Raw genomic sequence first — 24,653 nt, 5'->3', positions numbered from 1 at the left:
AGCTTCCTAACAAACTAATTTTACATTCTTATCTCTGAAGCCAGAGTCAGATTAATTTTGCTCTATTTATTTCTAATACTAATAAATGCTAAGATCTAACCGAATCATAGATTCTACGACTATGTTCGCTTAAGAGAGATTCATGTCAGTGCAAGTTTCTATAAAATTCTGTATTACCGGAAAAAGAAGTTCTTAAATTTTTATATGCAATACCACATGGTCATCTTAACTTCCTCTACCCCCTCCCTTTCAAAGCTGAAAGTAGTAAACATTTGTAAGGTTCAGGTAAAGTTACGTGGTAATTCATCCAAAGTCAGGAGATTGCTTAAATGTTCTCCTGTGACCTGTGGTTGGGGTTTTCCTTATCTCAGGCCTGACCAGTGATTTATACTCATCGGTTCTGCTTCATTCTGAACCCCAACCAAACTCACCGTCACAGAGTCTTTTAGCACTCACAGCGACCTCATAGGTCAGCGTAGAATTGTCCCTGGGGGTTTCTGGGACTACATTTCTTTCCAATCTCCTGTGGCATGACTGATGGTTTCAAAAAACCGACCTTATGGTTAGCAACATAACTTGCATCCCCTTGTGCTCCTCTGGAGCTTTCTAGTAATGCGCAACCAGTTATAAGACAGCCTGTAAGCCTGTAGTCAGGGACTTACTCTTAGAAAGCAAGTTGACTTTACAAAATTTAAAAAGCACAAACAAATACATGTGGAGTGGGAAAGATTTGAAATTTTAGAATTTCTCCAAAGGTCGTTCTTTGTTAAACTATTTTATCTTCATATAAAAGTCATAATGCATAAAAATATGTACTGTCTTTCTAAAGAACCATTTAGTATTACATCATTTTTATGGTCAATCCAACTTCCAATTGTTCATCATGTTATAAGTCCCTGACAATTGTTTCAGACCAACAAAGGCAACCAAGCTGAAGGCATGTGTTTTGCTCACATAAGCCATCAAACAGTGAAAGCTGTCCAGCGCTTCACCTGTGGTTCTGTCATCAAAAAGTACCCCCTGGTCTTATAGGTGAGCATCCCAAAGTTTTGACATGAAAACAACAACATTGCATTTTAAAGAGTAGAGACTGAAGGTGATTGCCATAAGCCATAGAAACATTTTACTTTCAAAAAGCAGATTGCTATGTCTCTCTCCACAATATTGCTTCTTAAAAATTCAGGGCTAGATGATTTTCAATTTCATATTTCATTACACACTCAGATGTGCAAATGTCACTTCTAGTCTGGTGAGTCACTTAAGGGGTCTAGTAGCTCGGCGTGTTTACTTGCATGTCGTTTCTTGTTGTCATCATTCTTATGTCTTCTTTTCGACCCGGGGGCTGCGTGCCTTCATCCTGGCAGAACAGTCTTGAGCATTTTATGCTAGTTTTTCCCACTGCGTCATCTCGGAGTCAGCCTAGCGAGTGAGCAATTACTGCATATGGTGCATGTTCAAGGGGTTCTGCACACTTTAGAGGTTTTGAGAAATCTAGACTGTACGAGTGGTCAAAACATATTTTTCAAAAATATTTAAAACATTTTCAATGCACCTATCCCTTGTGAGTTGGCATTGGACTGATATTTTCATACTCAACATTAATACTCAGAGAGGTAATTTTTAAAATTAGCTGTTATTATTTTGATTAATACCCAGGTGTTGTATTCTGCAGTATAAAACATAATTCTATTACATTTGCTTCTATTAGATTTGCTTCCCAATGGAACTTAAATTCTTTTATAAATGCCAGTGTGCCATAAAGAGAAGATTCATTTGCAGCAGTCTTTAACAATATATCATTATTCATATCCCATCCAAAAGAAATAGTGAATGAAAATTCAGTTTGTTGAATAAAAGGAAAAACACATTAAGTTTTAAAAACTTGTAGTAGACACAACAATCTGTGTTAAATAGGAAATAAATAATCTCACAGGATACTAAATCTTGAAGAGATTATTACTTTCAACTAATTACAAAGCAGTTCCATCCCATTGTAACGGCATTCTATAAAAATGCAACAGGCGTTAGGTTATCTAATTCTAATAATTTCTTTGCTTTGTCGACAATTGTGCTAAAAATATTTCTACACACTGTCTCTTTAGCTTTTGCTTCTCTTGCTTACCATTATTTAACTATTTTCACAGAGACATACTGTTGAGAAATGTTTTGAAATGTAAATAATAAGCAAAGCTAGTACTACATGAAATTCTGTGTTCTGTTCTCATACCTATGACAAGAATGATTTTGGGTCGAGGTCTAGCAGGATCGAACACCTCGTATTCCTCAATCAACTCAGCCGTCTCGGAGAGATCCGTGTCACTTTCGATGGAGAACTGATGGATTGGAGGAAGCCGGTCATACCGCCGATAAGGAAAGTTTGAATTTTCGGGCAAGACTGCAAAAGAGTAAGATTACTTTGGCACGGAAAAAGAAAAGCACAAGAAAACATTTCTTGCATTTAAGAATTGGTAGATAAAATGTGAAACTAGATGAGTTTGTTTCTTTTTTTTCCTACTGGAAAAAAGATTCTTTAGGGGTTACTTAGCAAACGTCCCTACTGAGCCAGGGATGAAAAGTTAAGGCTTTGAGGGCCAACCATCTCTGTTGGCAACATGGTCATCCATGACAGCACAGACAACAAATAAACACACGGGCATGCCTATGTTCCATAAAAAGTTATATTTACAAAGACATGTCTTGGTCACACTTGGCCTATGAGCCTGTGCCCTAGAGGAACCTTTTCCATACTGCCCTGTGTTGCTTGAAAGGTTGCATGGATCGTGGTTGACTTCCAAGGGGGACAGTGCACAACCTGCATGGTCATATGCAGCTTTCCTGTAAAAACCTTCCTCATCATTTATTTCCTGTGTTAAACAGATACAGATGTACACTTACTATAATTTAGGAACTCCAGTGTGGCCCAGTAGAAATAATCAACAAGCAAGTGAGAATACCAGCAGAGACTTTCCACATGAAGAATATTTTACAATGTCATAGAATTTTTCTTTCCTAATATTTATCACCTTTAACATTCTTAATTAAAACATGAATGTGTAAAGATTTTATTTCTACACTTGCCACTTATTGCCAGACATGTTAATGTGCTGAGGGTGATATGATGGAAAAATAAAGATAAAAACATTTAAAGATTTTTATTTAATGCTATATGCACACCAGACAAGATTGCACACTACTCAGGGCTAAAATGAATACTTCTCATGGTAAATACCATAGGAGATGACTTCTCATGGGAAATACCATAGGAGATGACTTCACGGGTAGACATTTGGGAGCTAAGGCAGTAGAAAAGCACTTGCAGAAGTGGAAGGGGCTGACCTTTGAAAGGTAAGTACAGCTGATGCAATGTGAGAAGTGTGTGCCAGTTGGGGAAAATAAAACAGCTCCAAGTCGTACCCACAAATGGCATTTTCAAGAAGATGGGAGGAACGAGCTGGCAAGCCCCAGTCGGGCAGATGGTCTCAACCAGTTGTCTAGTTCATAGCTCCCTCCTTCCTCATCCCATGTGTCATTATGCCAGGAAACACAGAGAAACCCGAAGTACTCAACAAGCCCAGGACAAAGGAGAGAGGAAGCCATCTGGTTTTCCATGAGGGACTTGGCTAAGGGGAGGTAGTGTATCTAGTCCTAATACTGGTATCTCTTAACCTAGATACTGGACCAGTCAGGACTAGCCATTCTTTCTTGATACAAAAAATGAGGCCTCTGACTGCTGACCCACTGGCCTGAATGTAGTTCCATGAAAGAACTGGAGCCATCTGCAGATGATCGTGAGTATTCCTTAGAAAATCCCTCAAAGACTGTGCTGAGAAAGGCACGGGAATAGTGTTCCGATTTACCTTGAAATGTAATCACTTTGCCCAGTGCCAAGCAAAAATCTAGACATTTCCTTAGTACTTTTCTTCTCTTACCTTTTACATATATTCCCATATGCATACGTTCCCCTAAAACATCCCACGGGTTTACGTTCCTCTGGCTCCAGTGCCAAAAAATCTTCCCCAAACCACTATCCCTTGATTCTGTGAGTACCGTTAATACTCTGCTAGTCATCCATGTCCCACTTGTCATCACAATCCACTACCTGAGAGCTCTTCCCTGATGGTCCCAGGCCTGGCTGCTTCTCGTAATTCCCACCTCACCTTAAATGCCACCTCCAATAAGAACATTTTCCTGATCTCCTGCTCTAGGGTAGCTACCAATGGATCTCAAGACATCACTCTGATGTCCTGCACATCACCTGCCACTTCTCCATGAGAGAGCTTTGCTCACTCATTTATAAATTCATTCATCTTCTCCCATTAGAATATATTCATAAACACCCCAAACCAACTCACTGCCACTGAGTCGATTCCAATTCATAGTGATCTTTTAGGACAAGGTAGAACTGCCCCGTGGGTTTTTAAGGTTTTAAATTTTTATGGGAGAAGGAAACCTCATCTTCCTCCGATGAAGGTTTCCAACCGCTGATTTTGGGGTTAGCAGTCCAGTGTGTGACTCACCTAACTCCACCAGGGATCCTAGTCCTTTAGAATCTCACGTCCATAAAATCTGGGCTCGTATCAATGACCACATCCCAGATTCTAAAACTGCTGGGCACATGGTTGGTGTTCGATCAATATTTGTAATAATGAAGAACAGCCTTGTGAAATGGTGTTTGTTTATTTGTTTATATGTGTAAGAACCAGGAGATCTGACAGGTAAGCAGTGTGTAGTCGTAATGTGGGAGTCTTGAGTATCAGGGCAAAGGGAACAGTTGGTGCAAAGCCATCGAAGTTTTCTGGGACAGAGAAGGGGCATGAGGAAGCATGTGTTGTAAGAAACGTCATCTGATGACAGCTGGAATGGATTTGAGCAGGGAGCGACGAGAAGCAGAGAGGCTAACTAGGAGGCTGTGAAGGTAATCAAGTGTCATTTGAAAGACTGAAATTGGAGAGAGATTAGAATAAATGGAAACAAATGGGTAGATGTTAAAGACATGGTAAAGGTGGACATGACAACTCAAAATTAATTCCAAATTTCAAATCTAAAACAGTTAAGTAATATTGTATTTATTATAGTAACTCTCTGACCTGGTTTTTGCTCCAAAAATACACCCACTCCCTACTTAAGGACATGGTTAGATTCCAAACACCAGTTTGTTAAATGAAAGTGTTATGTGGAAATTGAGGATGACCATATCTAATCACACAGGAAGGCTAACCATAGCATTATTACATAGTTACATAACTGCCAAATGACATCACGACAGAACTGATGAATTATATCACAACCTGAACCTTACACTAGATGAGGTCCATCACCTCTGTCAAAATGGCGAGTTCCTATTATTTCCTGCAGCACCCACTGTGCTTCTAACTGTATTTTTAATGTCCGACTTTGTTGCTAATATGTAAGCTCCTTGAGAGCAGGTTTCAGGGTTGTTTTGGTTGCTGAACTTTCAATCCTAGAAGAGTGTTAGGATGTGGTAGTAATCCGTAAATAGTTTATTGTTATCCAGTTTGAATGGCCTCATAAAAATGGGAAATATTTTGAAGTAAATATGGCATGTTTGGCTTTGGACAAGTTGCATCTATGATGGAATTTAAACATTACAGAGGAGTTCTATGGATATTTTAAGCTAAATAATTAGAACTCTAATTATGGCTGGCTACTCATTTATTCATAGATATATATACCTGGATATAACGGTCACTTAACACTTGTATTACAATACCTTACAGAACTGTCAACCAATAATTTATATGATTTTATCATATTTTAAGGAGCCTCGGTAGTACAGTAGTGAAAGCATTCAGTTGTTAATTGAAAAGATGGATGTTCCAACTGGCCAGGTGCTACATAGGAGGAAGATGAGGTAGTCTGCTTCCGTAAAAATTTACAACCTTGGAAGCTTATGGGGCAGCTCTACTCTGTCCTGTCAATTATCTGTGAGTTGGAATCAGCTTCGTGGCAGCTGAGTTTGATTTTATCATATTTTTGATACTATGAAAGTAATTTGCTTAGATGATGAAAATGTTTTATTTCATAGACTAAGTTTTCATGATCACTTAGCAGTACCATAAACCACCACCACCAACAACAAACCAATTCACTGCAAACATGTTGATTCTGACTCACAGGCTTCCAAGACTATAAGTTTTTACAGAACAAGACAGCCTCATCTTTCTCTTACAAAGTGATTGATGGGTTTGATCCATCTAAATCACAATGCCATATGATTCTGGCAATATTTCAGAAAATATTTCATGAGCCACTCTTTAGATTTAGAAATACTCATAATGCTTTCAGTTACTGGGAAGCTAATACTTTTGTTGAATTCAATGACTTGTTTCACATAAAACTTACGAACACAACTTAAAACATTTCATGAAATAAAAGTGTTACTATGGGGCAAATTAGTTTAGAAACCACTTTTGATATTTTAGCATGTGTTCCACATATAAGGTAGTGTAACACAATATTATCACTATAGTACAAGGAAAGAATTTATTTCATGAATAATTAAAAGATTTCTGAGAGGGAACTCCAGTAAAGTACTAGGAAGTATGGAGACCTTGAAATTGGAAAGTAATTTCAAGTCTAATTCAGAAACCAAACCTACATTTCTCAATTTTGTTCTAGCCCACGCTGCTGCATTGGGGGATTTCCACGCTCATCATTTGTGGGCCCAATATGGCTTAATAGATATCTTTAGTTTGGTGCTTTTCAGGATTTAGAACGTGCCTGTGTTTCGATGATGAATGTCTTCTCTATTCCTGCTCTCTAGTTTGGCCATAGCTCCCACCATGTTTCAGTATACAATTGGTCTGCCTGGCTCCTATGCATAATGAAGCCATGGGACGCTGTTCAGTCTGAAGTTCCAAGTTTGATTTTTCTGCTAAACAGCCACTTTGATAGCCAGGGAGCTGCTTTTCAGCTAACAGCATTATAGCCTCTTCAATTAATTTCAAGAGTGTGCAAACATCTTAGAAAAAACATAGCAATTCCTGAGGTAGGAGAGTACTTCAATGTTAACACTTATGAGACAGTTCCCCATTATTTACCTCACCTGATTTAAAAAGGGCATGCATTTAAGGTTGAGTGAGATTCTAACAGTGACACCATTTTACTCAGTGAAGCTGAAATCCACCAAGTGGTGTACTCCAGTGGTAGCTGACTAGATGGTACTCTAGTGACTCAAGAGGTACCTGCATCCCTGAGAAGGGCCATATCCAAACTGTGTCTGCATAGTTTGAAGGGAAACTTTAATCTCCAGTTTTGCTTACTTTCCACTCTTCATACCCTGAACTGTTTCTGAAGAGTGAGAACTTTAATTTGGGCTTCCAATGTGACAAACAAAAGTAGGGGACTATGTGGGAATTGTGAGAACAAAAAAACTCCTCAGTGTTGGAATGGTTCCAGGAGGTCAAATCAAAATTTTTGGTGAAAACTCAATTGTGTAAGCAATTGAAAGCATAACCTTAACCTCTAGACTGAGCCCAGAAGGTAAAGACTTGACTTATTTTGCATCAAGTAACGAGGATTTACCTTCTCTATCTTAATTCTATGTACAATGAGCTAGGATATCATGTTAATGTCAGATGGATCTTGGCTAAAAGCAGAGATTACCAGAAAGATAGTTACTTGTATAGTACAGACTAAGCAAAAGTATTCGACTGTGTGGGCCACACTAAAGGATGGCTAACACTGCAAAGAATGGGGATTCCGGCATACTGACTGGTGCTCCTGTGGAACCTGCACCTTGACCTAGAGGCAGTCCTTCAAACAGAACAAGAGGACGCAGGATGGCTTAAAATCAGGAAAGGTGTGTCTCATGGTGGTATCTTCACCATATTTATTCAATCTGCATGCTGAGTAAACAAAGCTGAGAAGGCTGTGGGAAGAATGAGGCATTCGGCTTGGAACATGTATTCACATCTTGCAGATGCCACACCCTTGCTTGATGAAAATGAGAACTTGAAGCACTTACTGATGAAGAGCAAAGAATATGGCCTTCAATCTGGATTGCGGTTCAATGTAAAAGACAAAACAGAATCCTCACAACTGGGTCAACGAACAACATCACATGGGAAGCAAAAAGGATTGAAGTTGCAAGGATTTCACTTTACTTGGATTTGCAAATCAGTGCCCATCACAGCAGCAGACTGACTAAAGCATGTATTCCATTGGGTGAAGCTACTTTGAAAGACCGCTTTCAAGTGCTAAAGACCAAAAGATGTCACTTTGAGGAGGGAGGGGTATATGAACCAAGCGGTGGTATTTTGAATTGTTTCATATACATGCAAAATCTGGAGAAAGAAGAAGGAAGACCTGAAAGGATGCATTTGAATAAAGTGTTGGCAAAGAATAATGAACAAATCTGTCTTGAAAGATCTGCAGCCAGAATGCTCCTTACAAGTGAGGCTGGCAAGACTTCATCTCCTGTACATAAGACATGTTATCAAGTGAGACTAACTCCTCCTGAAGAGCGTCATCCTGGGTAGAGGGTCAGTGAAAAAGAGAAGTCTCAACGAGATGAACTGGAAGACACAGTGGCAATAGTGAGCTTCAACTTCACAATGGCTGTGAGGAAAGCATAGGGCGGGGCAGTGTTCCATTCTGGGGTTAGGTAACGTTCAGAGTCAGAACTGACTTAACAGCACCTGACAGTTACAAGGGGGGCTGGCGTGAAAAGCCTTGTACAGTGATGAGATCAACTTGAAAAGCGAACCTTGCCACCTCAAGGTCTCATTGAATATTATCTAATTGTCTATGTGTGCTTTGTTTCTAAAATTTGAAAATTGATGGGATTAGTTTTACATGGAAACTTGAATGATCTTAGTTGTGCCTTAGGGAATCTGATGCTGGTGATGAGAGGGTCATATCTACTTGCAGCAAAACATTTGTGCACCAAAGTCTAAATTGCCTAATATAGATTCCTGCATGAACTGGGAAGGACCTTCCTCCACTCTGGAGGTGTTTGGGGGAAATATTGTTGCTGCTCTAGCCTGTTTGCATTTCTAAAGAATTAACACATCGACTTTTTTTCACACTGCATTCAATAAAATAAAATGGGTCATGACTAAATAAGATAAAACTGAAACTAAGACTTGTTCCTTCCTTACATTGGTTGTAAGGAGTCCCGGTGGCACAGTGGCTAAGGCAGTCAGTTACTCATCAGAAGGTTGGTGGCTCTAACCCCTTAGCTCAGGGGTGCTCAACCTTCCTAATGTTGTGACCCTTTACTACAGTTCCTCATGTTGTGTTGACCTCGCAACATAAAATTATTATTTTCGTTGCTGCTTCATAACTGTAATTTTGCTACCCTTATGAATCAAGCGACCCCTGTGAAAGGGTCGTTGGACGCCCCCAAAGGGGTCGTGAATCATGGGTTGAGAACCGCTGCCTTAGGTGCTCCATGGGAGAAACATAAGACAATCTGCTTCTCGAAAGATTTACAGCCTTGGAAACCCTATAAGGTCACTATGAGTTGGAACTGTAAGTAGAATTGCCTTAATGATAAAATCTGTCAATAGAGTTGGGACTTTTCTTGAGCGTGGTTTTGTAAATATGATGTTGTTCAAGTTTTGATAAGCACACATTTCCAAAAGATAAAAACAGTAATAATGAATCTATCCAATAAACTCCAGCTCTTTGTTATAAATCCTAACAATTAAGCACATTTATATTTTCTATCTATAAACACTCAAATGTCTGATCTAATATATTACATTCAAAAATTGCTTAACAAATACTTGCTGAGTTAGCAAGATAGAACTTTATATACATTTATCCAGAAGCATTATGATGAAGTCTAGATTTAGAAACATATTAATAAAGCAAGTCTCTTCCAACTAATGAAAAATTTTAAATTGTTATATAATAACTAGCAATTTTATCTCTAGTCTATTCATTTATTTGGAAAGGTCTTATTTTCAAGTTTATGGGAAAAATCATAGTTGGCTAAAGTAATTCATTTTACAAAATAATGAAGTCAGTAATATAAAATTTCATGAAGCCTTTGGTGAATTATTGGACTGGGGCATGTAATTTTGTTAGTCTTATCATGAAAGTGACTAAAATTAGTAGCAAAGATAGATTAATCATGCTACAAGGCCATATATTCTCCAAAGCACTTGGACGCCTAGTGAATTAAATTATAATACTTGTGTATCGATATATACTCCTCACTTATCAACTACCTCATTACCTATGTTTTACATATGTGACAATAGTAAAAATACCTGTTACCTGACTAGTGTGCACAACAGCAGCAAACATTAGGCCGTGACACATACCAACGTGCTGGGCAAGAGTAACTCTCATGGGCCATGCTGGTTAAGTTATGCGTCTCGTTGGCTGAGCCACGATGCCTAGCGGTTTGGCAGTTATGTATTGATGCCGTCATCGTCCATTTTGTGAACTAATGTGGTCATCCTCAATTTTTTGTAAAATGCCAATTTTCACATACTGAAGTAATGTTTAAAAACCTCCTGTGCTTGTGAGTAAGAAGTGAGTATATGTGATACAATTTACACAGGACTGTGTTAACTGTAGCTCTGTCCATTATTTACATGTCCATTACCATTTCTTAGGAAGGATCTCCGAGCTTGCCCTCCATTGAGAGGCGGGAGGGTCTTCTTTTCCTGACTGACAAAGGTATCCCACTTCACCTGGTCACAGCCACCCAGGTCCTTGACTTTCTGTAAGCAACTTTCCAGGTACTCTACTGGGTCTTCAGGCTTGGAGCACATCAGTCCATTCAAGAGACTCTGAAATACAGCAATGAAATGACTAAATAAAACATCTTTTTTAATACTTTGATTAAAAATATATGTCCTACCTTTGAATTCAAAATGTCTGTGTTCTTTTCATTTGCATTTTAATAAAAGAGCTGAAATTGAGTAATATAACCCCTAAAATTCTTAATCAACTGACTTTCAGCTCAGAGTTCTTTAAACAATCCAGGAATTATATATTTCAAGATGTACACATCACAGTCAAGTATACCCCATGCCTCGCCATGTCGTTGTTTATCTCACGCCTATACATTCTTTTCTAGAATAGTTTTACCGGCATATATTTTGCATATTATGCAACTCAATCATTCAGTCATATTGAGTTGTACAGTCCTCACCACAATTAGTTTCAGAATATTTCTCACATTCAATGCCATTAGCAACTCATTTCCCCTGTTCTCCCCCGCCTTATTCCTAGGTAATTATTAATCCAACTACTACTGCTATAGATTGAACATCTTAGATTCCATATACAGAAACTCATTTTAAAAACACAGGATTAAGACAAACAAAACAATGGCTAGAAAAACAGAAATACCTCAATAAAAAAGGCAGAAAATATCGAAAACTGAAAACCTCAAAATAGGTCTAAAAGGAGATCAAATGATAAGGTAATTGCATTTTACCCTTATGACATCTGCCATATCAACTTAAAAAAACAATTCAAGAATTTAATCATATTAAAAAGGTTCACACAATCCTCACCACAACCAATTTTAGCATATTTTCTTCTTTCGTGTAGCCCGTGTTATTAGCTCCCCTTCTTGCCATACGCCCAAGCAATCAGTAATACAGTTATTGTCTCTATAGTTTCACCTATCTTGGATTTCATACACAGAAAAACATGCAAACAAACAAAAACCACCACCAACAACACAAAACATACAAAAGCCTCAGTAGAAAAGAAAACAGAAAATATTAAAAACTAGAACAAATTTAAAATGCATCCAAAGGGAGATGAAATGATAAGGAGTTAAATTTTAACTTAACTGTATATGCAGTAATCCACTTTCCAAAGCACTCTGCCTGACAGCAAGGCCGTTCACATCCCTGCTCAGGGGATTCACTGGAGGCTTCAGCTGTGTGTATTTCCCCCTCACTGTTTAAACTGGAACTACTTTTCAAATCGGTCAAACAAGGGTGCATGAGAGTGGCAGGGGAATAAAGAGGAACTGATACCAAGAGCTCAAGTAGAAGGAAAATGTTTTGGCAGCATATGTACCAACCTACTTGATACAATTGATGTCTGGATGGTTATAAGAGATGTAAGAGCCTGCAATAAAATGATTTATTAAAATAAATAACCTTCTGAAAAAATTAATTAAATCGGTCAAAAAGGAGATCTAATGATATTACATTTTAGCCTAACTGTATCTTCCACAACCGACTTTACAATGCTCTCAGTCTGACATCAAGGCTGGTCGCATCCTTTGATTATGGTCCGAGGAGAACCTCTGGAGAGTTAATCCATGTGTGGACCCTGCAAATGCCATTTTAATCATCTGTTCACCGAACTCAACCAAAAGTCATTTTATAATGGTGTGGGCTCTGCTGACCTGGTGCCAACTGCCTGAATCCCACCACTGAGTACATACCTTCCATATCACAGGGAAAGTTTTAGATCCTGGGGATTGAAGGATAAATAAAACTCACTCTGTGTTAATGAAGAGTCATGGTTGAGAGAGGAAATTAATACAAAGATGATATCAGTATCAATGACGTTTAGGCTAGTTTACGCTGTACACCATGAGGGAGGGGGACACGTGCTCAGGCACAGGAGCAACTGTGAGAACCACACAGGACTGGGCAGGGTTTCAGTCTGTTGGGCATAGGGCTGCTATGGGCTGGAGCCAAGCTGACCGCACCTAACAACAGCATGCGGACACAGAAGAGCGAGCCAACCTGGACCTTGGGAAATTTCTGCTGATGATAGCAAAAATAGTAATAACTACAACTCCCACCAAAATTGTGTAGGAATTTCTAAGGAGTGGTCTCTCTAAGCAGCCCAGTTGCCCAATTTGGAAATCACAAATTTGAATTCCTTACTCTTTTTTTAACACTCATCTATGCAGCAGTGTATTCTAAGCACCCATATTAATGTTCGTTCCATGTCCATAGGTATAAAAATTAGATGGAAATATTTATTCAGTTCATGAAAATTGTTATACTTTCTATGAAATACTACATTTCTATCCCCTTGAATTTGGTGCTCCTGTAAACAAACAGAATGTAAGGAGAAAAAGTGCAAACACACTGTCATTCGTGTCAGCTTGTGTTACGACCCATGTTTCCATTCAGGAATGATGTAATTCCCGAAAGTGTTCAAAGAGATAAAGATGTTGTCAGAACAATTGCTGTAAGTTCAGCAGAAGCAGAAAGAGGATTTTTAATGATGAAGATCATATGTTCAGAGACGAGAAGTTGCCTGTTTCTAATATACCAAACCCAGTGACTACTGTCTAATTGACCTGCTGCTAGAGGAATGGGATCCTACTTCCTTAACCTCTCTGCTGGCCAGAAAGACAGAGAAAAAGGAAACCATGATTGGGTTATTTCTTTCCCTGTTTCTGGGATTCAATATACCACATGTTCTAATTTCTAAAAAGGAGACAGCTTTGCGCACGCTGCTATGGAAGCTGGAGCCCAGTGGTTTAATGGGCTGTTCTCTGACCTGCAAGAAAGCCCTGGTGGAATCGCGAGCTATGCACGGGGCTGCTAACCACCAGTTTGAATCCACCAGCTGCTCCTTGGAGAGAGATGTGGCTTTCTACTCCCCTAAACAGTAACAGCCTTAGAAACCTTTGAGGGTAATTCTATCCTGTCTGATAGGGTTGATATCAACTGGAATGGACTCAATGACAGCTAGTTTGGTTTTGGTTTGGTTTGGAGCCGCTAGCCACAGGTCAATAGTTCGAACCTCCCAGTTGGTCTGTGAGAGAAAGATTAGGGCGCCACCATCCATAAAGGCTTACATGTTGAATATAAAGCCTCAGAAACCCTAGGGAGCAGTTCTACTTGATGCAGAATTGACTCTATAGCAGTTGGTTGGTTTACACCTGGGCACTCTCTTATTCGCTCTCCCCTCCTCTCTCGCTTTCTCATGCGTGAGTTTATCTCTGTCTCTCTCACTGCCTTTGAGGCTATTCCAACTCACATCTACCCTACAGGGCAGGGCAGAACTGCCCCTGTGGGTTTCTGAGACTAGAACTCTATAGGAGTAGAAAGCTTCATCTTTCTCCCATGGATTGGCTGATGGTTTTGAATGGCCAACCTTAAGTTTAGAAGTCCAATGCAAAAATCCTTTCCTTTAGAGTATGTCATGCAAACAGCAGAAGTAGTATCACCAATTTCAAAAACTGGAGCGGAGAGACCATATCACACCATCTCTGGCTACCCTAGTGCCTTGAGGCAGAGATCAGAAATATCTCCACCCTCCTTCCTTTTTTTATCTATTCTGATACCAACCCTCGACACTCTACTTTTTGGCTGCTTTGGCCACACAAAAGTCACAGACAAAATTCACAACTGTGGGGGCTTATTAGGGAAGTTACCAGGTTACGACAAACTAGGATCAGTAAACAGTAAGAAGACAGTCATTGGTCAGCAGCAGTGCCTCTTCTCAGGCAGCAGCCAAATCTCTCTGGTCCTTAGCTCTTGGCCATGTGATTCCTTGGCTTCTGTCTGTAGGCCACAAAGCCCACCACCTTGGCACTTCGGCTCTGACCTTGGCCTGACTCCTTTGCTCCTTACCGTGGTCTTTGTGCTGCACCCTCTGACATCTCTGGTCTCAGCCTCTATCACTTCAGACATTGACCTTGAATGTGATCTACTAGTGGCTCTCCTTCCTTTTTGATCCTGAGATTCCCCCTATGCTTCTAAGCTGGCTTTTACACAAAGAGTAATGGCTTTGATGGAGGTGTGTTCTTTTGTCTTTCAGTGGATCATATCCCTAAGGAAGAATGACCCTTAACACAATGGATTGACCCAGTGGCTGCAACAATGAGCACACACATACAATATTGTGAGAATGGTGACAGACCGAGTAGTGTTTCGGTCTGTGGTACAGAGTTGTTATGAGTCAGAACTGTCTTGAAGGCACCAGCAACAAGAATAATTGTTAAGTTTTGCATATTGAACATATTATGGCTTTGAAGGAGAAAATTCAGTCTAGATTTTCTAAAACACCTGGTTTTGCATCTTACTGGGAGGACTAAGGCTTTGGAGGCCCCCAGCAGGCCCCAAATTCATCTTCTGATTGTCCAAGGTTGAATATTCTGAAATTTTCCCAAGCATGTTGGGTTCCTTTTCTGGGTGTGCACTATCTTAAAACATGTCATTCATATGCAGAAAAGTCAACAAAAGGCAAAAACCAAAACACAAACTTGCCTATCATGGATTATTTGCCTCTTCTGTGTAAATTTTCATGAACTACCTTTGAAACATTCTCTGTGGTTCTCTTCCACTCAGGAAGAAAAACAGTTCCCATATTTATAAGGAATAGACTTGTGGGTTTTTTTAGCAGCACTTTGCAATGAGATGCTCCCCTTGAATGGAATGGTCTGAGTAGGAATATTTGTGACAGAAATTTCCTGTTCTTCATCTCCCATATTTTCTCTTTGAATATATGTTTAAAGTAAAACTCTTTAGGAGAATCCAGTATATTGCTGAGACCTGTCCTTTCCCAAAAGGGACTCATTATTTTCATGCAATGAGTAATCATTTGCTCCATTTAGGCTTCACATACCAGGCTTGAGCTGGGGGTGATTTACCTGGATATCTTTCTTAGATGGACCTGACAATGTGTCTTACAGAGATGAGAAAAAATTAAGGCAGTTCTTATAGTGATCCATCTTAGAGGTACTTTTGAAGAAACTGGGGCAAAATGATTTTTCCAAGTGGTGTTTAAAACAAACAAACAAACAAAAAAAACAGTGCTAAGACATGGGTGGCGGGCGTGGTGGGGGGGCAACGCATGACTTTTAGTTTACTACATCAGCCTTATGGAAATGTGGGGCCAAGTTTGCACTGAATGGATTTTCCCTTTGGGCTCACCCTAGGAAGACTCCTGTCCATTTAAATATGCTTTAAATGTTAAGCTAAGTAAAAACACCTAGGATTCAGGAATGGTTTCCTCCTCTGCATGGGAGGAACGGAAGTGAAAGGAGCCCCCACTGGTGTGGCTGAAAGAACTAACCCAAGGCTTAGGTCACTCGTTCCTCGAGTGGCAGTCGCCCGGACACCGCCGGTGCCGCGCTGCAGTCTGAAGGCAGCAACAGGAGTTACGCGGCCCTGCCGCACCCAGACACCCCGCTCCACCCCCAGCCCTAGGTGGGTAGGAGAGGGTGGGCGACAGGTGCTCGGGGCAGGCAAGGAGGGAGTCGACCCTTCACAAACAACTCAAAGCCAAACAAACAAAAACCGCGGTCAGGAGTTCCTTCAGCGAAAGCGCCCAGCGGCTTCGGGTGCCTGTCGCCTGGGAGGGCGCGTGGCACTGGACGGGGCTGGGGCTTGGCTTCCGCATCTCCCTGTCCTTCCTCCGAGCTATCCTGGGGGGGGGGGCGCTGATGCCCCCCCCCCACTTTCCCCTTCGCGGCGAGGGTCCCAAGCCTCCTCCGGTGGAGGGGCCAGGCTTGTCGACCCTCAGTTTCAAGTTCTTGCTCGGCGCCCAGAGCCTGGCCCTCGCCCCCAAGCGCACGGCCGGGCGACTGGCCCCAGCCTGGCCTGGGTGGCCACGGGGGTGCGCGGGGGGCAGCCTCCGGCCGGAAGGTGGCTCCCACAGGAACCTTCGGGGAGATGCGGGCTTCTGCACCCGGTCCTCGAACAAGGAGCCTGGCCACCGCCAAAGAGGCGGCCGCGCCCGGCGAGCGGGGAGGGAGCTCCCGCAAGCCCTTCACTTTCTCGTCCCGAGGAGGGACGGTCCGACGGGGTGCGGGTCCTCACCCCGAATCCACGGCGATCTCGCGACCCTCTCCCTCCCCGCGCTCAGCGCCTACCTCGAAGAGCTGAGGGATTTCCCTCCGGCTCAGGTACTCCTTGGCTTCGCTGGTGTTCATGGCTGGGCGGCGGGTGCTTCGGGGCGCCCGGTGCGGAGGGCGCGGGGCTCCGGGACTGCGGCGACCCGGCTCGGAGCTGACGGGGTCCTCCCGCTCTGGCACGCGGCGCGGGCTCCGCGCGGGCGAGAAGCAGGGCCCCTCGTCGGTCACCCCCCCGGACTGTGGGGGCCGCCCGCCCGCCGCCCCCGCCTGGGTGCAGCTGCCCGCGCCGAGCTGCGGGCTCCCAGCAGCAGCGCGCGGCTTGGCGGCTTCGCGGGCTCGGGGCGGCGCGGGCGCCGCGCGGGGCGGGGGGAGGGCGGGCGCGCGGCGCGGGGGGGGGGGCAGTCGCCCAGCCGCCCACCGCTCCCTCTCTCCCTCCCTCCCTCCGCGCTCCCGGGAGCCCGGTCTGCGGCGGCGGCCGGTCACGCTGCGCGGGGCTCGGGCAGTCACAGCCTGGGTGCCGCACCGCCGCGGGAGCGCGGCGCGTCCGCCTGCACACACGCCGCCCCGGGGACGCGGAGAGCGGGAGCCGGCGGCCGCGGGGATTCCGAGGAGGGGGTCTCGGACCCCGCGCCTCTGCGGCTTCCCACCTCGGGTCCGCACACGCGCCCAAACAAACACGCGATTGCCTTCGTGTCGCCAAGGAGATTTCCCGAGCAAACTTGCAAGTCACAACAGTGATCTTGTATCTCTGACACTGTCAGATCTTCCCTGATGAGAGAGTCAGGAGTCAGGCGGAAGGCGTATTCCTGGTGGGGGATTCAGGCCCTCCAAAAGAGGGCTACCATTAGGGTGATCTCTAGTCTTCAGGAAAGTTTGCTAGTTGGCTTCCATTGTATTCCCCTTTAGGGTGACAAACGCTGACAAATTTCAGGAAGAACTGAAAGAGACCCGGGACATCTTCATTACCAGGCGGATGACTAAGTAGTCAATAGTTGATCAAAGGAACCCTGGCGGTGTAAAGAGTTAAGCAGTGGGCCGCTAACCGAAGGGTGAGTGGTTCAAACCCCAGCAAGCCTTGCTCTGCCTCCTGCGGAGATCGGAGCACCCAAACCCACGTGAAGCCGGTCTAGTCTGCTCTGTCCCTGGAAAAGGACATCGAGCTTGGGGGAGTAAAGAGGAATCGAACAGAGGAAGACCCTGGACAAGAAGGACTGAAACTGTCTGCAACAATGGGCAGAAACACAAGAACCATTGTGAGGATGGCAGAGGACCGGGCAATGCTGCATTCTGTGTACATAATAAGGTCGTAGGAGTTGCACCCAGCACCAATCCTATCCTATGGAGGGGCCCTCGCAGTCAGAACCTACTGGATGGCAGGAAGTTTGGAGACGAATAAGAGGGGGAGATGTGGGTGGCGGTGGTGGAGGCCTGGCGTTGTTAAGTGCCACCAATCTCTTTTGACTCAGTGATCTTATGTGAGGACACTGGCTCAAGTAAGGATTCCTAGCTAATCACGTTTAAGGGAGCAACACCCCCCTCCCTCTCACTTAGCTACTGAGTGGGCTCCAAGCATCAGCCTCTCTTCAGCCTCTCTTTTAGCAGTTAAGCTCTTGGCCTGGGTGCAACTAGGACCGCTGGATGGAGGGCTAAAGGTCACTTACATTGGGCAAGTGCTTGGAAGTGAGGAATGTGCAAGGAGTGCCCTTAAAGCGAATTGTGGGGTGAGTGTGGGTAGGGGAGCTAAGGAGTGCTGAGACTCTTGCTAAGGTACACCCTAGCTCCCCAGGATGTCTCAAGTCCCCCAGAGGATGTCCTTTCATTGCTTGCTTATGAGCTGATCCATGTTTGTGAGGATGTGGTCTCAAACTGTGTGCCAGGACCAAAACTTTGGAAGTGTGTGTGCAAAAGGAGATTGAGTTTCTGGAGGCACCAGAATCTGGGATCTGGCCAAGGAGAGAGCTCACACTGCAACTACCACAAAAAACAACAACAACAACACGTGTCTGAATGCCCATTTCAAATTCTGTTTTGCAGACTTCTTGGTTCTATTTCTTGTCACACCAGCAACTGCTAGTCAAGACTGCTGTTGTTTTCACGTTAGAGAAGGACTCAAGGAGCCATTCATTTACTTTAATAAAGTAAATGAGGTTTTCTCAACATGTGTCACATGGTGGCCTTGACAGGTGTTTCAGTTACACAGACACAGGTTTCTGCCCCTTGAATATGCTATACCACTTAGAGTTCCAGCTTCCAACATTTTTACCTTATTTCCAGCCAAACTACAACAGCAATGGAAGCATTGCCCCTTCCTTACAGCAAGAATGCTGGGACAGAACCAAGATTCATAGCATGAAGTCTTACTTAATGAGCAGAGAGATCTGGGATGAGCTGCCCAGGACTGAAGAGGCCACTTTCTGCAGAATTTTTCAAGGTCATCCGTTATAGCAAAGATCTAGCAGAGCACAGCTTGCATCTCTCCTCTTCTGGTCCAGGGCTTTGAATAGACATATGACTCTAAATCTAGGTTAGGGCAGTTGGTCAAGGGATGGGCAACTTACTTATACAGAGAGAGTAAGCAAAAAAAAAAAAATCCATTGCACTAAATATTCTAGATCAGGCGTCCTCAAACTATAGACAGCGGGCCACATGCGACCCATCGAGGATATTTATCTGGCCCGCTGGGTGTTTTTGCCCCATTTGGTTTTTACTTCAAAATAAGATATGTTCAGTGTGCATAGGAATTTGTTCATCTTTTTTTAAAACTGTAGTCTGGCCCTCCAACGGGTCTGAGGGACAGCGAACTGGCCCCCTGTCTAAAAAGCCTGAGGACCCTTGTTCTAGACAATGTAAAACCTATGCATTGACAGTGATTTCTGATATGTTCTATAATGAGAGATGTGTGAAAGAGGCAAGATGTTAGTAAGCACTTTTGCGAAGGGAGCGGGGTCTTGTAGGGCACAGCTGTGTTATGGAAGTATAGTGGTTTGTTGATGGCACAAACAGTGTATGCGTATCGACTAGCCTACAGTTGGAGTTCCAAACATACCCAGTGGCACTCTTGAGGAAGGTTCCATAGCAGGTACAGTTAAGGGAACCCTATGGACCAGTTCTACTCTGTAACACTGGAGTTTGCCACAAGTCAGAATCAGCCCGATGGCACTGGAGGCAAGTAATATTTCTCCCCACTGCCATATTGGTGAACAAAGGACGAGAAACACAAATGTGTACTTGTCAAGGGAAAGCCGGACCTGCATTTCTTGGGATGCAATTCTTATGAATGTTTACGTCAGATATCTCTGAATGCAATCTCGTCAGCTTCCACTTTCAGAGGGTGTGTGAGGCTCTGAGCGAGACAGACACGCTCATTGCAGAAAAGAGACTTACCCTCTGACGGCCAGTGAGCACAGGGACAATAAGCATCAATGAGGACAGATCAACAACAGACAAGTGCAAGACAAGCAAAAAGGGAGCGGTAACAAGAACATAGTAGATGATGAGTGCAATGATGAAAATAAAGTGCAGTGACCTCTCAATTTGAAGCAAGAAGGCCCCCGAGACAAAGAATATAGACCTGTTTATTGAGTGTGGCAGGGGAAGTGGAAATGGAAACAGGCAGTGGATGATGACTAGGACTTTCCAAAGGAGCGGCTGTCATTGAGGAAGAGGCTCTTGTGGGGAATGTTCCCTGAGCCATCCCTAGAGAGAGCTCGTGACTGACACAGAAACTATGTCTCAGCAAAAGACCAAGCCTACGTGTGAGTAGGGACCATGTCCCCTATTCATGTGGAAAGTTTTGAAGGGCCTCTAAACCAGGACCATACTTGCTAAACCCAACAGGAGTGGTTGCAGTCATACTCAGTTCTTCCTCCACCCCTAACATATTTATGCTATCTGTATTTTAATTAGGGGCCATTTAACTTATAGTAATAACATGCAAATGTTTCTCCTGGTGGTTTTCTTCCCAGGAGGAAAGCCTAATGGAATCAGCTATAGACTCTGGTCTGGTCTAAAATAAAAAGTGAATGACAAGTTTCATCAAGGTAAAAAATTGTTGAATGCTTCTTTTTTTTTTAATTTTAACAATTTATTGGGGCTGATACAATTCTTTTCACAGTTCATACATATACATACATCAATTGTATAAAGCACATCTGTACAGTCTTTGCCCTAATCATTTTTTTCTCTTTTCTTCTTTTACATTTTATTAGGGACTCAAACAACTCTTACCACAATCCATACATATACATACATCAATTGTATAAAGCACATCCATACATTCCCTACCCCAATCATTCTCAAGGCATTTGCTCTCCACTTAAGCCCCTTGCATCAGGTCCTCTTTTTTTTTTCCCCGTCCCTCCCCATTCCCCCCTCCCTCATATGCCCTTGGTAATTTATACATCGTTATTTTGTCATATCTTGCCCTATCCGGAGTCTCCCTTCCCCCCTTCTCTGCTGTCCCTCTCCCAGGGAAGAGGTCACATGTGGATCCTTGTAATCAGTTCCCCCTTTCCAACCCACTCACCCTCCACTCTCCCAGCATCGTCCCTCACACCCTTGGTCCTGAAGGTATCATCCACCCTGGATTCCCTGTACCTCCAACACTCATATGTACTAGTGTACAGCCTCTGTCCTATCCAGCCCTGCAAGGTAGAATTCGGATCATGGTAGTTGGGGGGAGGAAGCATCCAGGATCTGGAGGAAAGCTGTGTTCTTCATCGATACTACCTCACACCCTAATTAACCCATCTCCTCTCCTAAACCCCTCTATGAGGGGATCTCCATTGGCCGACACTTGGGCCTTGGGTCTCCACTCTGCACTTCCCCCTTCATTTAATATGATATATATATATACATATATACACATACATATATATATATACACATACATACACACACTTATATCTTTTTTTTTTTGCATGATGCCTTATACCTGGTCCCTTGGGCACCTCGTGATCGCACTGGCCGGTGTGCTTCTTCCATGTGGGCTTTTTTGCTTCTGAGCTAGATGGCCGCTTGTTCACCTTCAAACCTTTAAGACCCCAGACACTATCTCTTTTGATAGCCGGGCACCATCAGCTTTCTTCACCACATTTGCTTATGCACCCATTTGTCTTCAGCGATCCTATCATGGAGGTGTGCAGTCAATGATATGATTTTTTGTTCTTTGATGCCTGGTAACTGATCCCTTTGGGACCACTCGATCACACAGGCTGGTGTGTTCTTCCATGTGGACTTTGTTGCTTCTGAGCTAGATGGCCGCTTGTTTATCTTCAAGCCTTTAAGACCCCAGTCACTATCTCTTTTGATAGCCGGGCACCATCAGCTTTCTTCACCACATTTACTTGTTCACCCACTTTGGCTCCAGCCGTTGTGTCGGGAAAGTGAGCATCATAGAGTTCCAATTTAATAAAAGAAGGTATTCATGCATTGAGGGAGTGTTTGAATAGAGGCCCGAGGTCCTTCCGCCACCTTAATACTTGACCTATAAATATAGAAACATAGATCTATTTCCCCATCCTCCTATATATATTTGCATGTACATGTCTTTGTCTAGACCTCCATGAATGCCCTTTGACTCCTAGCTCTTTCCTCCATCTCCCTTGACCTTCCTCCTGCCCTACTACCATGCTTCATCGCCACCTGGGCTAGCGTATACCTCTTCTCTACGCAACCTTACCCTTGATCATTTCCCACCAGGCCTGCCACTCCCCCTTCTCTAAAACAAAAGGATGAATACAAGGAAGAAAAGGGTAGTGGGGTCATGGGGCATTAATACACCCAAGGGGAGGGTATTGTTTATATCTCCACAGGGAAAGTGGGACCAGACTTCAACCCAGTGTCGCAAGGTGTGAATGCAATATCCCGGCGTGGAGGAGGGAACCGGTGGAGAGGTCTGGGAGGCTGGCCCCAGCACCATAAATTAAGTGGATTCCTGCCCCTCCCCCGAAAAGAATTTGTTCCAAAGGACGACATTGACTCTGCAGCTATGGGAGATGGACATATTTGATCAGAGCACACGGGAGCAGATGAAGGGGCAGGAGGAGAGAGTGGAGCACAGCCTGGCCCACCAGGCCGTGATGATGATGTTCCTGAGTAGAGCAGCCAGTCCACAGAGAGAACAACATGGCTGGCCCTACTATGAGACATGATGCCCCTCAGTGACTAAGGGCGATACAGGGGACAGCACCGGAGACACAGTGTGGGAATTGCACCTGACCTGATCCCACCACACCGAGGCAAAGCACTGGGGGAGTGCAGCGGAACAGCAAGGGAATGGAGTGGCAAGGTCCCCAGGGAATGCTGAAAGTGGACTATGGGGCCAGGGCGTGGTACCCCAACAGACTGGACTGGAAAACGCTCCTAAGGGCCAGCAAACGATCCCTGAACTAACTACAAGCTTTTCTCTTGTGAACTGTTTTGTTCTGTTCTTTTTCAGTGGTTTGTTTTTGTTGTTTTGTTGTCTGGTTGTATACTGTTGCTTTGTTTTCCTCTGTCTAGTTTTCGTGCATGTTAGTGACTCCACAGGTCTGTCTGAATAGGACAGGCTGGATGAACTATCTGGAGGAAAAACAACGGGACCGACAGTCCCGGGGGGACTTGGGGTGGGGGGTAGGGGGGGTAAGGAAGTGGTGTTAACAAACCCAGGGACAAGGGAAAAACATGGGACCCCAAATGTTGAATGCTTCTTATGCATAAAGTGCCGTGCTAAGTACTTCACATAAAGCATATTACATACTTATACATATATAAGCTTATTTAATTTAATACTTAAATCAACCCTGTGTAATATGTATTGTTCTCTTTCTAAAAATGACTAAGACAAAGAGAACCTGATTACTAATTCTGACAGAAGCTTACTAATTTCACAAATAGTAAGCTTCTGTCTAAAAGGAGACCTGTTAGTACAGGGGGTTACATGTTGGTCTGGGAACCGTACAGCCAGCAGTTCAAAACCACCAGCCACTCCTCTAGAGAAAGATGAGGTGTTCTAGTCTCATAAAACTTTACATACATTTGTACTAATGTGCTCGATACAATTGATGTATGGATTGTTATAAGAGCTGTATGAGCCCCCAATAAATTTTTTATCTAAAAAAATTAAAATTAAATAAAGGGAAAAAAGACTTGACAGCCCTGGGAACCCACAGGGGCCATTCTACTCTGTCCTATGGAGATGTTATGAATTGGAATCAACTCAATGGCAGTGGGTTTTGTTTGGGTTTAAGTTTCTGACAAGCCCACTTTAAACCTGTACCGTTCAATCCCAGTAGACTCTCCACCCTCTTAGCTATTATCATCGCAGCATCCTCCATTTCTCTATGGCTTTCAAGTTCCAAGGACCCTTCTTTGTGCCTTTCAGAGGTTTCCAAGAAATCTTCAAACCTTTCTCCTTTCTCATCATCATCTTCTACATTTTTTTAAAGCAGGTGTTATTTTTGTATTTTGGAGAGGGGATGTTATCATTTAAAGCACACACAACAAGAACAACATGTAGCACCAATTCACCTCAATGGATTTTCTAATTGTTCAAGGTCCTGTTTGAAAAGGTTTGGCTTGGTACAGAGGTTGAATAGGCAACACAACATCCCTATTTATTAAAATTTTGAGTATGAAACCTCCCTTAAAATTATTTTTTGTTCAGTAATTGACATTTTTTTAATTCCCAGAAAAATATTAATTATGTGAGACCTCTCATAACTACTGTTATTGCTGTTATTGTTGGGTGTCGTCAAGTCAGCTCCTGCTCGCAGTGACCTGATGTGCAAGAGAAGAAACCCGCCCTCCTTCTCAGCTCTCCTCTTTTCTTTCCATTGTGGGAGCCTCTGTGTCACTCTGATTCCTTGAGAGTCTTTTTCTTTTTGCACTGACTGTGTACTTT

The 24,653-nt window shown here is 43.3% G+C and overlaps 1 protein-coding gene and 1 long non-coding RNA gene across 2 annotated transcripts in view; one reads left to right on the top strand and one right to left on the bottom strand.

Annotated features, from left to right (window-relative positions):
• Positions 1-17,059, bottom strand: part of AK5 (adenylate kinase 5) — a 332,878-nt gene extending 315,819 nt beyond the window's left edge. Inside the window, exons 1-3 of the mRNA XM_075557438.1 lie at positions 16,790-17,059; positions 10,583-10,769; positions 2,228-2,395 (exon numbers count right to left, since the gene is read on the bottom strand). Coding sequence (XP_075413553.1) covers positions 2,228-2,395; positions 10,583-10,769; positions 16,790-16,849 — 415 coding nt within the window. The 5' untranslated portion in view covers positions 16,850-17,059. The remainder of the gene's footprint in view (positions 1-2,227; positions 2,396-10,582; positions 10,770-16,789) is intronic.
• LOC142456261 (uncharacterized) lies at positions 16,453-23,139 on the top strand. The gene is made up of 4 exons (XR_012786053.1): positions 16,453-16,822; positions 17,678-17,820; positions 20,737-20,811; positions 22,585-23,139. It is a non-coding gene; the product is annotated as an uncharacterized LOC142456261 (long non-coding RNA).
• The last annotated feature ends 1,514 nt before the right edge of the window (positions 23,140-24,653 follow it).

This window comes from Tenrec ecaudatus, chromosome 1 (genome assembly GCF_050624435.1).
Source record: "Tenrec ecaudatus isolate mTenEca1 chromosome 1, mTenEca1.hap1, whole genome shotgun sequence".
Taxonomy (NCBI): Eukaryota; Metazoa; Chordata; class Mammalia; order Afrosoricida; family Tenrecidae; genus Tenrec; species Tenrec ecaudatus.
This window is presented reverse-complemented; position numbering and strand designations above follow the sequence as displayed.